Genomic DNA, 13,223 nt, shown 5'->3' on the forward strand with positions numbered 1-13,223 from the left:
AAAGTACGTTGACACTTGGCTTGTTTCTGGACACCACTCAGCGCTAGCTGTCAAAATTAAGGAGAGATCAAGAGAAAAGAAATACGATGAACTATATTTTAAAAAGAATCCTAATATAAAAAGTAACGCTGTATTGCTCTACTGCTATTTATGTTAATAAAAGAAGTTTGAGTTCTATAAAATCTTCTTGTTTCCTTTCAAGAACCTAATTCTTTACACAGGCAAACACTGTTTTGTGGTGATGGAATGATGTATAATAGAAGGGGGTGGGGGATGTATAATATATATATATATATATATATATATATATATAAAGAAAAAGGAAAAAGAAAAAAGAAATATATATAAATTTATGTAGAAAAAGGCCAACATATTAATATGAATTAACTATATTTTGCATTACGCTTCTTCAGGTCAAAACAACATAACGAAACACATAAAATAATTAAAAACATACATGTAAACAGATAAATAAATTAATAAGCATAATATTCTTGAAATGATAAACATATGTTCAAACTGTGGGTGTAAAGATGTGATGAGTGTTCAGATAATTTAAATTTATCAAAGATTTAATCCATATGGAAATTTAGATTTTGTGAAAATTTGACATAGTAATAAAAGTTAATACAAGGTGCCATGGAGATAAATTATAACTTATTAAAATAAAATAAATAATAAATAATAGGGATTTGTACATTCATATTTGTTTAATTTTCTCAAGGGACACTTGATTCATTTCAATAGTTCTGTCAAGTTTTCAAATTTTATTTATTATTTTAAAAGTGTTATGCAATAAACAAAGTATTCCATTTTAGAATTATTGTGTAAAAGAATGTCCATAAAATTCATTTTTTCCTTCTTATAAATGAGAAATTTGTTGAAAACCTATTCTTATTCTTTACATAAAACTTGCAAATTTCTAAAATATATTGGCACACCATATATCATTATTTCTCATCTAGTTGCATTCGAACAGACAGTCTTAGATCAATCTGAGACATAAATGAAAAATAATGTATGATCTGATATAGATCCTTTTTTTTTATTTTCTATTAAGGAAAAATAATACTCAAATTACTCTCAATTTTTACTCTTTGGATGCGTTCATTGAAACATAATTTAAAAGGTTTAATGCAATTCCAAGAATACCATGCACTTATAGTTTTTGTAAGAGAGTTTCTCAGTTCATGCAATCAAAAGCTTTACACAAATCAATGAAATTGCTGTAGAAGAAAATTTGTTGTCAAAATTGATGTGTATTAAATATGTTAGACTATGGCAACATTTTTTAAGAAAACGTTATATGCGGTTCAATATTACTCGCTCTAAAATATTAGAAAAAAACTAGTAGGACTGAAATTGGCAAAAGTTTTCAATATGGGAAGTGCCCAGTTTCTTTTTAATTGGTGGTATAATTGAATATTTCAGTAGATCTGGAAAAATTTCTTAGGGTAGGCAATGGTCAAGACAGTAGACTTAATAAGGTGCTATAATAATTGATAATGATTCCATCAACAACAAAGAGATCACATCCAAACTGGAAGTAATTTTATTCTTTATTAATTTTACGATTGTCAGGAGTTCTTCTGTATTCACAGGCTTTAAGTAGAGGGATAGCCTAACATTGTTACAACAGAAAGTAGCCAACTTCAGAGCATTTGTAATACTTTTTGAATTTAAGTTAGTACCATTTGCTACACTAGCAAAATGTTCATTGAGCGAAATTTACCTTTAATGAGGCATCCTTAACTACACAATCCCTAAGTTATGTCCTTTTTAAGCTGAAAATATCAATTTTCTAAGATAATTGTTTATGATCTTCAATGATGTTTTAGAAACATTTTCGGATTTTTTAAATTGTATTAATATTGTTTAGTAATTTAGCTTTTTGAATCTGTGTTTTACTTTAGACTGCTTTACATGTTTTATAGTTCTCCTCTAGGTACTGAAACCTCTCATCCATATCTTTTCTAAAACAATGGTGGAATTAGTGTTGGAAAAATGGTTAAAGGTAATAATCTTTCATGTCAAATTAAATAATTTTTTTTTAAAATGTTACTTACTTTCTAGAAGAGAAATGTGGCCAATAACCCCTATGTTTTCTTTAGTTATGAACAAATAACCAAAAGGATTTCAAATGGTCATAATACCACATTTTATAGAATTAGTAAATAAGATGTCCGTAGTATTTTAAAAAACTGTAGTCATGACAATCCTAACTGACAAAGTTTGACAGGCTTTCTTCAGATTGCTTAGAAAAGCGGTATGCCCATATTGCATTGATTGCTACTTTGTCACAGGACTCATGTAGTCAATCCTAGTCTCATTACCAGTAACAATCCTGTCAAAAGATTCCTCCCCTCACTACTCGTTGTATGCATAAACAATGATTACTGTCTAAATAACTCTTGTAACTAGTGGAGAACCAATATAGATAATACAGATTATCAAAGAACAAGTTCTATCTCTAAGCACACTCACACTGGATGGTTGTCAGGATGTTTGGGCCGGACAAGCGGAGACATCTGCTTCCAGTCCTGGAAGGCAATCAGTTCAATGGGTGAGAGGGGGGACAAGTGGGCGGGAGCTGACTGAGAGAAGTGAAGGGAGAGATGGGGTGAGGCAAACAGCTTGGGGCGCCGGCTGTGATGGATCTTCCGAAGAGCTGCATAGCCCATCATGTCCTGTGGGCTCAGCTGAGGACCTGTGCATAGTTAACAGTTGATCACAGTACAGTGGAGCAGAGGTCAACTGCAAGAAGAGGGAGGTTTCAGGAAAGGAAAACAACTGGGGATCCAGGCAGTATTGAATTTGAATTACATCCTTTGACTCAGTAAGAGATTTGTTAAATTTAATTGTATTGCAAAACTAAGATGTGGTGTTGACTGGAGATGATGTAGAAATTATATTGGACCCAAGGCAAAGAGTTCAGTTAGTTCAATCTGGGAATGAACACGTCTTTCTTGAACATTGATTATCAGCAAGCCCCGGCTTATGGGAATGGTAACGTTGTTACATTGTTTTAAAATTATCTAGCTTTTACGACAAGAATACGTAAGTTGTTACAGATTGATAATCTGGGGCAGGGATTTGCTGAGAAATTTTAATTGAAAATGAACTAATAAAAAATACAACAATTATATTTTCCTTTTCAAACTTTTGTTCTGAAATAATTACGGAAGTAAATTTAAGGCCAAACTTTGTAAATGCCAACAAACAAAATAATTTGTTTCAACAAACGTCATAGTACATATAGTTAGATATTATAAAATATTAAAACATAAATAATTGTAATTGTTAATTTTATAATTGATTGTGTAACCTTGTACATAATGAACTGTTTTCCTTTTCTTCATAAAAATATACTAGATATACAAGAAAGAATATGCTACAGTGTATAAAATATACTTCAAACACTAAGTTTGTGATTTACACAATTGCTGCCCTATAAATACCAGATTTCAATTAAAATGCAATTAATCTAGAGTAAAATAGATACAAATTATAAATATATACAGAAATAAAACTAATAAAAAAACATCAATAATTGTAAATGGATGGATGGATACCTTGAGATGAAGCAACACTGATTCTTCTATGGGACTTCACAGTTGCTATTGAGCCTGAACTGGGAATAGGGCTAAGAGTCTGCATTAGTCTTTCACTGTAACACAAATTTTCAGTTGGTTCAACTAAATTGTGCTACAAATCTTTGGTGAATGAATATTACATTCAAATCAGACAAAAGCTAAAAAACAAAATAATCTCAAATAGAAATATTAATGCAGACTTTGTACAGTTCAACAATTCTGCAACATATTGATAAACACCAAAATCAAATATTTTTTCTGCAGCTGAAAGAAAGCTAGATTTCACGTGTCTGTCATCTCAAATATTAAACAAGAATCTATATTTATTTGTCAACAATTGTAATTTGTATATCATTAATGGTATGGTAACTCTAATAACTGGCATTTTAATATCCTTACAACAACAAAAATTGGAAACTACAACAATGAATTCCAACAAGATTAAAATTGTTATTAACATATAAAGTGAGTTCTAAAATTTAACCTTAGTTTAGATAAAATCAATTAGTAATTGTATTTGTAATCATACATATATTTGTGAAATATTTAGATTACATTTTTTCCCAAACACAAATGGTCATCATCTGGAATCTTTCTATTTTATGAAACTGTATAATGAATTAATTCCAACCAATGTACTATCTCTGTACCGAGTTTAGTTTGAATTAGTAAGAAATTATGGTAATTATCAATTACAGAAATACAATTTTTGTATTTATTTGAAATAAAAAACCTCAATTTCTTTGAAACCACACATTACAATATGAATAAAGGGTTGAATGCCACATGGGTTGAATGCTGTGTGTGGCTTGAACAGTTATCAAGTTTATCCATATTTTTGCAATGCTTTTATATACTTCATAAAACTTTCTATTGGCGCAATCCTAAAACTTTACCTTAAGAGATGAACATGACAAATACATAAAGAAATACGTGTACAAGATATTTAATTTTGTAAAAATGCATAATTTTCAGTCTGTTATAAAATAGATTAAATAAAAATGTTGTACAAATTCAAACAGCAGTCACTTGAAAATCTTTTACTGTTTAAGACTGGCTATGTGTTAAGTAGAAAGGTTGGAGTAAACAAATTAAAAATTAAGATATAATGTTCACAAGCCCATATTACACTGCATAACCACCATACATACAAACAGTACACATACAAACACATATTTTTTTGGATAGTGCTGGTTTTCGGTTCAGGGGGCCATTATCAGAGAAAATACAAAACATCTCACAAGAGGCTGTTTGCAATAGTCGTTTTTCTAAGGAATATGTCTAAAATCTAATCTAAGTTAAGCAATTTACAGTTTTAATGTACTTCAGATGTATAAGTAGCAGTTTTTAACACAAACTGTATATTTCATTGCATGGTTATCTATTACATTGACACCTTAGCTGAAACAGTACAATGTTAGTTGCAGTCTCTCATATATATAATATAATGTTGAGACAACAATGATTGTAAGTGACCTACCTGATGTAAGTACGAGGCTGGTACGATTCTCCTCCTGAGCTTGTCCCACTCGTGCTGCTCTCAGAGTATAACCTGATGTTCTCATTCCTGGAACAAAGCATTAATTTTGTAAGTGACAACTTCATAATACTGAGTTATGGAAACTGACCTTCATATTCCAATAAACACTTATCTTTTATATTTCACACTACTTCATAGAGACAGATATCATATATATGGCAGGTAATTTAATGCATATAATGGACGTAATATACTAATTATATATATTATTGTGATTATATATATTTTATTTATTTATATATATATATATTATATATAATTATATATATAAACCGTGAGAGATCCGGGTTCGACTCCCGGCGGAGCAAGTACTTTTTGCGGTTCAATGTTTATTAAAATTAAATAAGGCTATTGCCATTTATACAATTTAATGTAAATAAAAGTCGTTTGACAGGTATTTGGTCTTCCGATCATATGTTAGTTTGCTTATTTAAACGCATATGTGACAGATACGGCCAAATACAAAATAATTGAATCGGAAAAAGTAAGCGCTCTGTGGTGTAATGGTAGCACATTCACCCGGCAAGTGAGAGATCCGGGTTCGACTCCCGGCGGAGCAAGTACTTTTTGCGATTCAATGTTTATTGAAATTTTATATATATATATATATATATATATATATATATTAGTCATATGTAGATATACGAGGGCTGTTTTTTTTTTCAACTTCCGATCGTGCCGCTAGATGGCTGGGCGAGCGGTATCGGCCAGCAATGCGCGGCAGTCGACTGCGCACCTCTCCCACTACAACCTCACTCAATTTCAGACGGCCGACGCCATTTCCAATTTATCTAGCGACACATAAACATGGCTACCATGATAGAATCTCCCGCCAAGTGTGAGTTGAGAAGTGTCATTCGTTTCTTGCAAGCTGAAGGGTTATCTGCAGCAGAAATTCACCGTAGAATGGAACGAGTATACGGTGAAAGCTTTATGAGTGACAGTGCAGTGCGTGATTGGTGTAGGAAATTTAAAGATGGACGAGTTGACATTCATGATGAAGGGGGCCAAGGACGAAAGTCGGTCGCAAACGAAGACCTCGTTGATCGAGTTGACCAAAGTGTAAGAAGCAATCGAAGGTTTACGATTACGGAGCTATCCAATCAGTTTCCTGAGATTTCAAGGTCAGCCCTATACTCTATCGTAACTGAAAAGTTAGGCTACAAAAAACTTTGTGCGCGATGGGTGCCGAAGATGTTGTCTGATGACCACAAAGCTCGGCGAATGGCGTCAGCAACGTCTTTTCTGAACCGCTATGAAGCTGATGGCGAAGATTTTTTGATCAAAATCGTGACAGGAGATGAGACATGGGTTCTGTACGACACCCCAGAAACGAAACAGCAGTCCCAACAATGGATGCATTCAAACTCTCCAAACAAACCCAAAAAATTCAAAAAAAACTTTCAACAACAAAAAGATTATGGCCACAGTGTTTTGGGATCAAAAAGGTGTATTGCTTGTTGAGTTTTTAGAGCCAGGTACCACAATCAATGCGGAAGGATACTGCGGTACGTTACAACGTTTGCGGAGAGCTATCCAGAACAAAAGGAGAGGAATGCTCACATCGGGAGTAGTGCTCATTCATGACAACGCCCGTCCTCACAGTGCTGCTTTGACAAAGCGTCTTCTTGACGGTTTTAAATGGGATGTTTTTGACCATCCGGCGTATAGTCCTGACTTAGCGCCGAGTGACTATCACCTTTTCCCGGAACTGAAGAAGATGCTAGGAGGGCAGAGCTTCCGAACAGACGACGCGCTGCGAGACGCCGTGAAGACCCATCTCAAATCACTGGCGGCAAACTTCTATGAAGAAGGTATTAAGAAGCTTGTACCCAGGTATGAAAAATGCCTCAATTTAAATGGCGATTATGTTGAAAAGTAACTAATAATGTACCTAACTTTTGATAATAAATTTATTTAATTACTCTCCCTAGTTTTATTTTTATATCACATCGGAAGTTGAAAAAAAAACAGCCCTCGTATAAAGAAACATATACACACCATTCACATATACACGGTGATATATATATATATATATATATATATCTATTATATTTGTTTGGTTTTTGTTCAGAATATAAATGACAGGTCCTATTTAGCAATTGGTGGCATTTTGAGTTCTCATTTACAATAAATCCAATATCAAAGTGCACACAACAGAGTCAGTATCCAAGAAGTCAACAATAAAAGTACAAATTGTAATCATTGAGAAACGCTAAAAAAAACTTAGTTACTGTTCCAGAGTCACCTAAAGTCTGTGATATCCGAGCCACTGTGGGAGGGTGCTGGGGTGGTGCTGCGGGGCCAATCATTGTCCGCCTTACTCTCACTGTAGCTGCGATTATGGTGGTACGTGTGACTAGAGCCTGCTGGTGGGAGTGTAGCAGATTTGCGCTCTCTCATCGCTCGTTCCCGTGCTGTTACATATAGTCAGACTATACTCTTAGAATTTCAAATTGATAGATTACACATGATCAATTCTACATTTTGCTACATCATCAAAGTACCAATAAACAGTGTTTATTGTATTAATTCAATGATGCAATAAAAATCTAATTATAGAATCCATGTTCTAGATAAGAATGATTTATTTCTGTCCATGTATTTAACAAGTATAATGGGTATAGTAGTTTTCACATTGCATTCGTTAAAAAGCACCCTAGAAGCATGCACAATTTTGAAGCAACACTTCTTGGCTAGAATATGTTATGTTCTTTTATGTGGGTTTGTGCTTGAGACGCTTGTTTTGAGGTTATGGTAAGGTAATATGGGACCCCAGGAGGGTTCACTACTGGCCGGTGTATACATTCCAGTTGATTTTAGATTACACGATTTTTGATTTCAGCACACCCTTGCAGCATAGTATCTTTCCTAGCTCACCAGAACTCTTTTTTCTATAACACTGCTATGAAACCTAATTTAATTAATAAAATGTGAGTGTCTCATGTGGCAAGATATGTTGTGAATAATTTCATCTAGACTTTAAATTTGGCATAAAACTTTTTTTAAATAGACTAGAATGAGTTCTATGCTGGTCCATGTCCTACCATGGAATTTGGCTGTGCATCACTGAAGTCTATCACTCAGTATACTGACACAATTTCCCTTTTGTCTGGTGGGAGAATGTAAAACCTGGCAGTTCCTATGTGCTTGTCTGTCTATCTGTCCACAGGACACCTTGACAAAGAAAAAAGCTATAGATTTTTAATTTTGCACGCAACCTCAGCAAAGTCTGTTATATAACACGTGGTATGGCATACTCCTACCTTGTATTAGTATACCATTACTCCTTAATCGTAACATTGCTTGATCTGGCTTCACTTGATACTTGATCGGTTAGCTCAAAGGTTAATTTAATAGACTGATTTTTATTTCTCTCAATTAAACTAATGCTTATTTAACATTCCTCTATACCCTCCACAATTTAAGCACCTCACGTGATTCTTTTACTGTTTCAAGCTTCTTGAACAGGCAATTTTAATGCTAAAAAAGAAAGTTATTGTTTAAAAATTACTTTTTTTTTACTTTTCAACACAATGTAGCTGTTACAATCTAAATTCGAAGTAGTAGTTTGTCGATTCAAGGACGAAGCTCTTAAAACTGAATCACCAGTTGATATTGAACAGCAGTCTTCTTCAATAAAGTTCTCCAGTTGAAAACTTTATTGATGGTTTTCCTAGATATAGGGATAAGGAGAATTATTTTGTGCTGCCACAAAGCAGCTGAGAAACTAAGGTGCAGCTCCTCACTACTCATCGGTAACATTGTTTCGATCCCAGAAAACAATTAAGATAACTAATTGTATAACTATTGTAAAAGCGATTTAAAAATTTAATGGAAATTATCACATATTGTTTTTGCTGTTTCCATCATAATGGAATATTTTCAACATTTGTAAAATGAATAATTCAAATTCAAAATAACATTATAATTAAAGTTTGGTGTAGCTTCTATAGAATTAGTAAGTTAATAGATGATCACCAAAATTTCACATAAATAAATGTAAATTATGTAATAATAATAAGAACATCACTATTTGTAGAATTTTGTTTAGTTTTGCTCCACCCACTTTACCTGTAAGGGGACCTTGACTCACAGTACAATTGTCATAATGTAAGTAAAACAATTTATAATGAAAGAAATACAGATTAAATTTAAGTTCAACATTTTAAGTCAATTAAATCCAAATTTGAAAGCACAACAAAAACCCCGCAACAACTTATTTTTTCACCTAGATTAAATTTTTTTTATTTATAACATTCACTTCTTGTAAATTATAAAACACTATAATAATTAAAGTACACACTAGTTAACAATAATCTTACTTGGTTCAAAATAATAAAATATATTACCTGTAAAGCCAATAAAGGACTCATTTCCCTCCGTTATTGTGTCTTCTCCAAGGATAAAAAGACCATTCCCATTCTTTGTTGTCTGGAATAACAGATCAGAACTTTTTACTTAAGCCTACTATTGTTACTTTGGTCTATTATTTTGTTATTAGTCTCTAAAATTTAAAACAAGTACTTTAACTTAAAGAACAAAATTGTGCAGTCAGCAAACAAAGAGTCAACCAGGCTTACCGACTCAGAGGTATCAGTACTCTCACTGGAGTCTCTGTTCAAGTACTTGTCCTCCTGGTACTGGAGCAGAGCGTCCTCCAGGAGGTTTAGTGGTGCCACCACGGGCCAGCGCTCGTTTCGGTTGTGTCGTACCGTATACCAACCTACACAACAAAAATCCTTCATCGTTAGTTAAAAACATTTCATTATATAAATGTTATTGTAACACCATTTAAAACAAATATATCATGAAAATTTTAATTTTATATGCTATGCATTAAATATACATGCAGTTCATGCTTTAATGGTAGAATTGATTGTGTGCCACGTACTCGGATCTCAACACTCATACATCAAATTATATATTTTTTTACATATATCTCCGGAATAAAATAAAACGTGGCATAATATACTGTCAGACAACACACATGATCAAGATAATAAAACAAAGTTAACACATCTATAATGAATATTACAGTTTTAATTTAGGACCGTAGGAGCTGAGGAAACCTTTAACACACTTAACCTTATAATGACTTCTGAGCAGGTTCAGGAGTGACATATATTCAGATGGGTTGTGTGGGGGATTGGGGCCACCTCCAGCCAAGATCCCATGGTACAGCCATAAGTGAGGAGGGATAGTGGGTACTATCTTAGCATCACACCTTGGAAGTGGAGGCTTTCTTTGTATACCCTCTATTAGTCAAACCAGACAGACTCTTCACATTTAGACTTACAAAAGCACTATGAGAGCCCCACCCACTCCGACAATCATCCTCTACAGCACATTAGACCTATGATTCACAGTATCCCTTACCCCACTATCTCTAATTTGCAGTTAATAATGTGCTGCTTCTAGGCTTCAATTGGGTTACCCATATTAATTGAAACATCCGTTTCTCTGTACCCAGTGTAGGTTCTACTGGCAGGTGTAAACAAGCCAGAATGTGAATCCTTGTGGGAAAATATAACAATTAATAAAAAAAGTGATATTTTTAATACTGTTTTTGTGCCTGGGAGGTTAAAAGGAAGAATAATATACTTAAAATTGGTATTTTTACAATATAGTCTGATTAGAAAAGATATATTACTATTACAATTACATTACCACAAATTAGGTCAGAAACAGACTGAATTCTGTATTATTGTATTCCGATCATTATTTGAAAATATTATTATCATTAGTGGTTGAACCTAGACGTGGCAGTCAGAATTTCCCTAAGAGGCATGCTGATTTGTGCCTGTTTAGAGGTTCACTGGATTTTTTATAAAATTCATATAATATGCTAAAATCCTAGCAGGGTATTATATTCTTTTGCAATCTCTATAATCCACAGATTATGAATCTAGTATAAACAAAATTGTTTAACATATAAATATTTAATAGTCAGTTTAAATCGAAGAAAACTTAGTGTTTTTAAAATTTCAAGATCGGGCGAATATAAAAAACACTACAACATTTCTCTAATCAATTTTAAGATGTAAACAAGTTTTGAAATTAATTTGGTTCAATAGAAATACTTTTTTTCTTTAACCGTTAGTGCTTGTAGAGCGGGCCGGCCTGCCGATGTGTTGTTTCACCGAGGCCTTGCAGGACAGGGCCAATCTGGCTACTGTTTAGCTGCCACTTAATGCCATAAACAGATTATTTTACTAAAAATTGAATACAAATCAATCTAAACATTATTTTGGTACATGATACAATTGAAATAATTGACTTTGCATCAACTGGATGCTTGTAGTTTAATTTATTACTATCAATATGTCTTACTAAGTTTTAAAATATTTTTTTTAGACTTTGTACATTTATTTGAAATTATTTATTGTACAAGATTTTTTGTCATACAGGAACTGAAATGATATTTATATGCATCCACACAATCAATATATGTGCTATCCTGAAAGAAACATGTAAAAAACATACATTTTAGGCATACATTAAAAAAGCGTTTTACAGCTTTACATTTTCTATTTATTTTTTGTTCTCAAAATTTGTATAAATACATCTAAATTACTAAGATCAGGGTTTTTACATAAGTTACTAATAACTTTTAAGAATGAAACTGTCAAACCCCTATAAGAGGATAAAATATAGCAAAAACACCTCAAACATCAAATCACTCCTAAACTCATAAACGGTAAATGGATTAGGCTACCAGTTCTTGTTAAAAGTAAATTAAGGGCTAAGTGTTAATGCACTTAATAATAAAAAACGTTTATTGTTATAAAAAACTTGAAAATTACCAAAATTGTCACTTGTATTTAAAATATCAGTGGAAATTTAATTAAATTAATTTATTTAATTATCACATAAACTTATGAACTGACCCAGAGTAAGTAATGTGTCGGCGCCCTCAACAGTGGTAGCAGTGAGTGCAATAGCGTGGAAGGCCGCAAGACGTATTGCGTAGACAGGGCTGGTGCAGGCTAGACCGACTAGAGACTTGGTGATTCCGTTGGCACGTGCCCACAGAGCCCCTCCAGTAGAGCAGGACAAATGTCCCAGTGCCCATACAGCTGCCTTCAGGTCCATGATCTCATTGTCAGAGCCACATAGTCCTTGGAGCACAACCTGTGACAATTGCTTTGCTACAGTACTTTTTCAATTTTGATTTTTTCCCCTTTCGTTCAAAGTGGATATGTTCCATTTTAGACTCTGTCCCCACTCTCACAAATGAGTAAGCCTTATTTTATTAAAATGTCCACTTTTATGTGTGTAACCACTAATTGCGACAAAACAAACACATCCAAACTGAGATTAATTTGACCAAATTTAACTTGCAGGTAAAGTTGTAAATATACAATTTTAATTGTCCTAATACATAAATGTTAATTTGTGGAAAAAAACGGAACATATTTTATATTATTTATACTGTGTACATTACAATAATGTACAGTTTATTTTGTATTTTAGTATTAATAAATAGAAATTACTACAATATAATCTGCCTCTTATAATCTCTTTTTCAATTTTGTAATCTAGTGTTGTCTATTTTTCTTTCTTTTTACATAATTACAGGTACCAACCTGCACAAGTTTTGGTATGTTCTCATGTGCCAGTAGCAAGTTAAGGCCGGCTGGGTGTTGTGTCAGTTGTCCATACAGGTGTGGTGGTACATACACATCTCCAGGCACTCGCTTGGTGTTACTCAGACGTGAACTGTAACGGCCATCTTCGTTTCTTTCCACCAGTGTCAGACCATCGGCTAGCTCTCCCTCCACAATACACACGTACTTGTAGTTGAACCTGGACATTAGTTGCAATCAAATAAAAATACAAATACAGTGTGAATTGCACATTAAATGTCAAACTGTGAACTTTGAGATGCTAGGATGTGACACATCAAAGCAGTTGAATATTGTTTAAACTTAGATGAGTCAACACAAAACAAGTAGATTAATACATCAATACCATGCAGTGATTAAAACATGATATGTGTTCAGCAATTAGTGGCTTAATTTGGCAGAGGTAACAGTTTGTTTCCATCCAATATTATTTATAGACAGTACCACTTATATAAGTTTACA

At 33.2% G+C, this 13,223-nt stretch overlaps 1 protein-coding gene across 3 annotated transcripts in view; it reads right to left on the minus strand.

The window, feature by feature from the left end:
* LOC124366702 (rapamycin-insensitive companion of mTOR-like) overlaps positions 1-13,223 on the minus strand; it is a 94,208-nt gene that overhangs the window by 22,517 nt on the left and 58,468 nt on the right. For all 3 annotated transcript variants that reach the window (XM_046823314.1, XM_046823311.1, XM_046823304.1), the window contains 8 exons: positions 12,723-12,942; positions 12,024-12,267; positions 9,717-9,859; positions 9,486-9,567; positions 7,382-7,550; positions 5,074-5,160; positions 3,573-3,667; positions 2,485-2,707 (listed from right to left, as the gene is read on the minus strand). In XM_046823314.1, coding sequence (XP_046679270.1) covers positions 2,485-2,707; positions 3,573-3,667; positions 5,074-5,160; positions 7,382-7,550; positions 9,486-9,567; positions 9,717-9,859; positions 12,024-12,267; positions 12,723-12,942 — 1,263 coding nt within the window. The remainder of the gene's footprint in view (positions 1-2,484; positions 2,708-3,572; positions 3,668-5,073; positions 5,161-7,381; positions 7,551-9,485; positions 9,568-9,716; positions 9,860-12,023; positions 12,268-12,722; positions 12,943-13,223) is intronic.

Source organism: Homalodisca vitripennis, chromosome 1, assembly GCF_021130785.1.
Source record: "Homalodisca vitripennis isolate AUS2020 chromosome 1, UT_GWSS_2.1, whole genome shotgun sequence".
NCBI classification, from domain to species: domain Eukaryota; kingdom Metazoa; phylum Arthropoda; class Insecta; order Hemiptera; family Cicadellidae; genus Homalodisca; species Homalodisca vitripennis.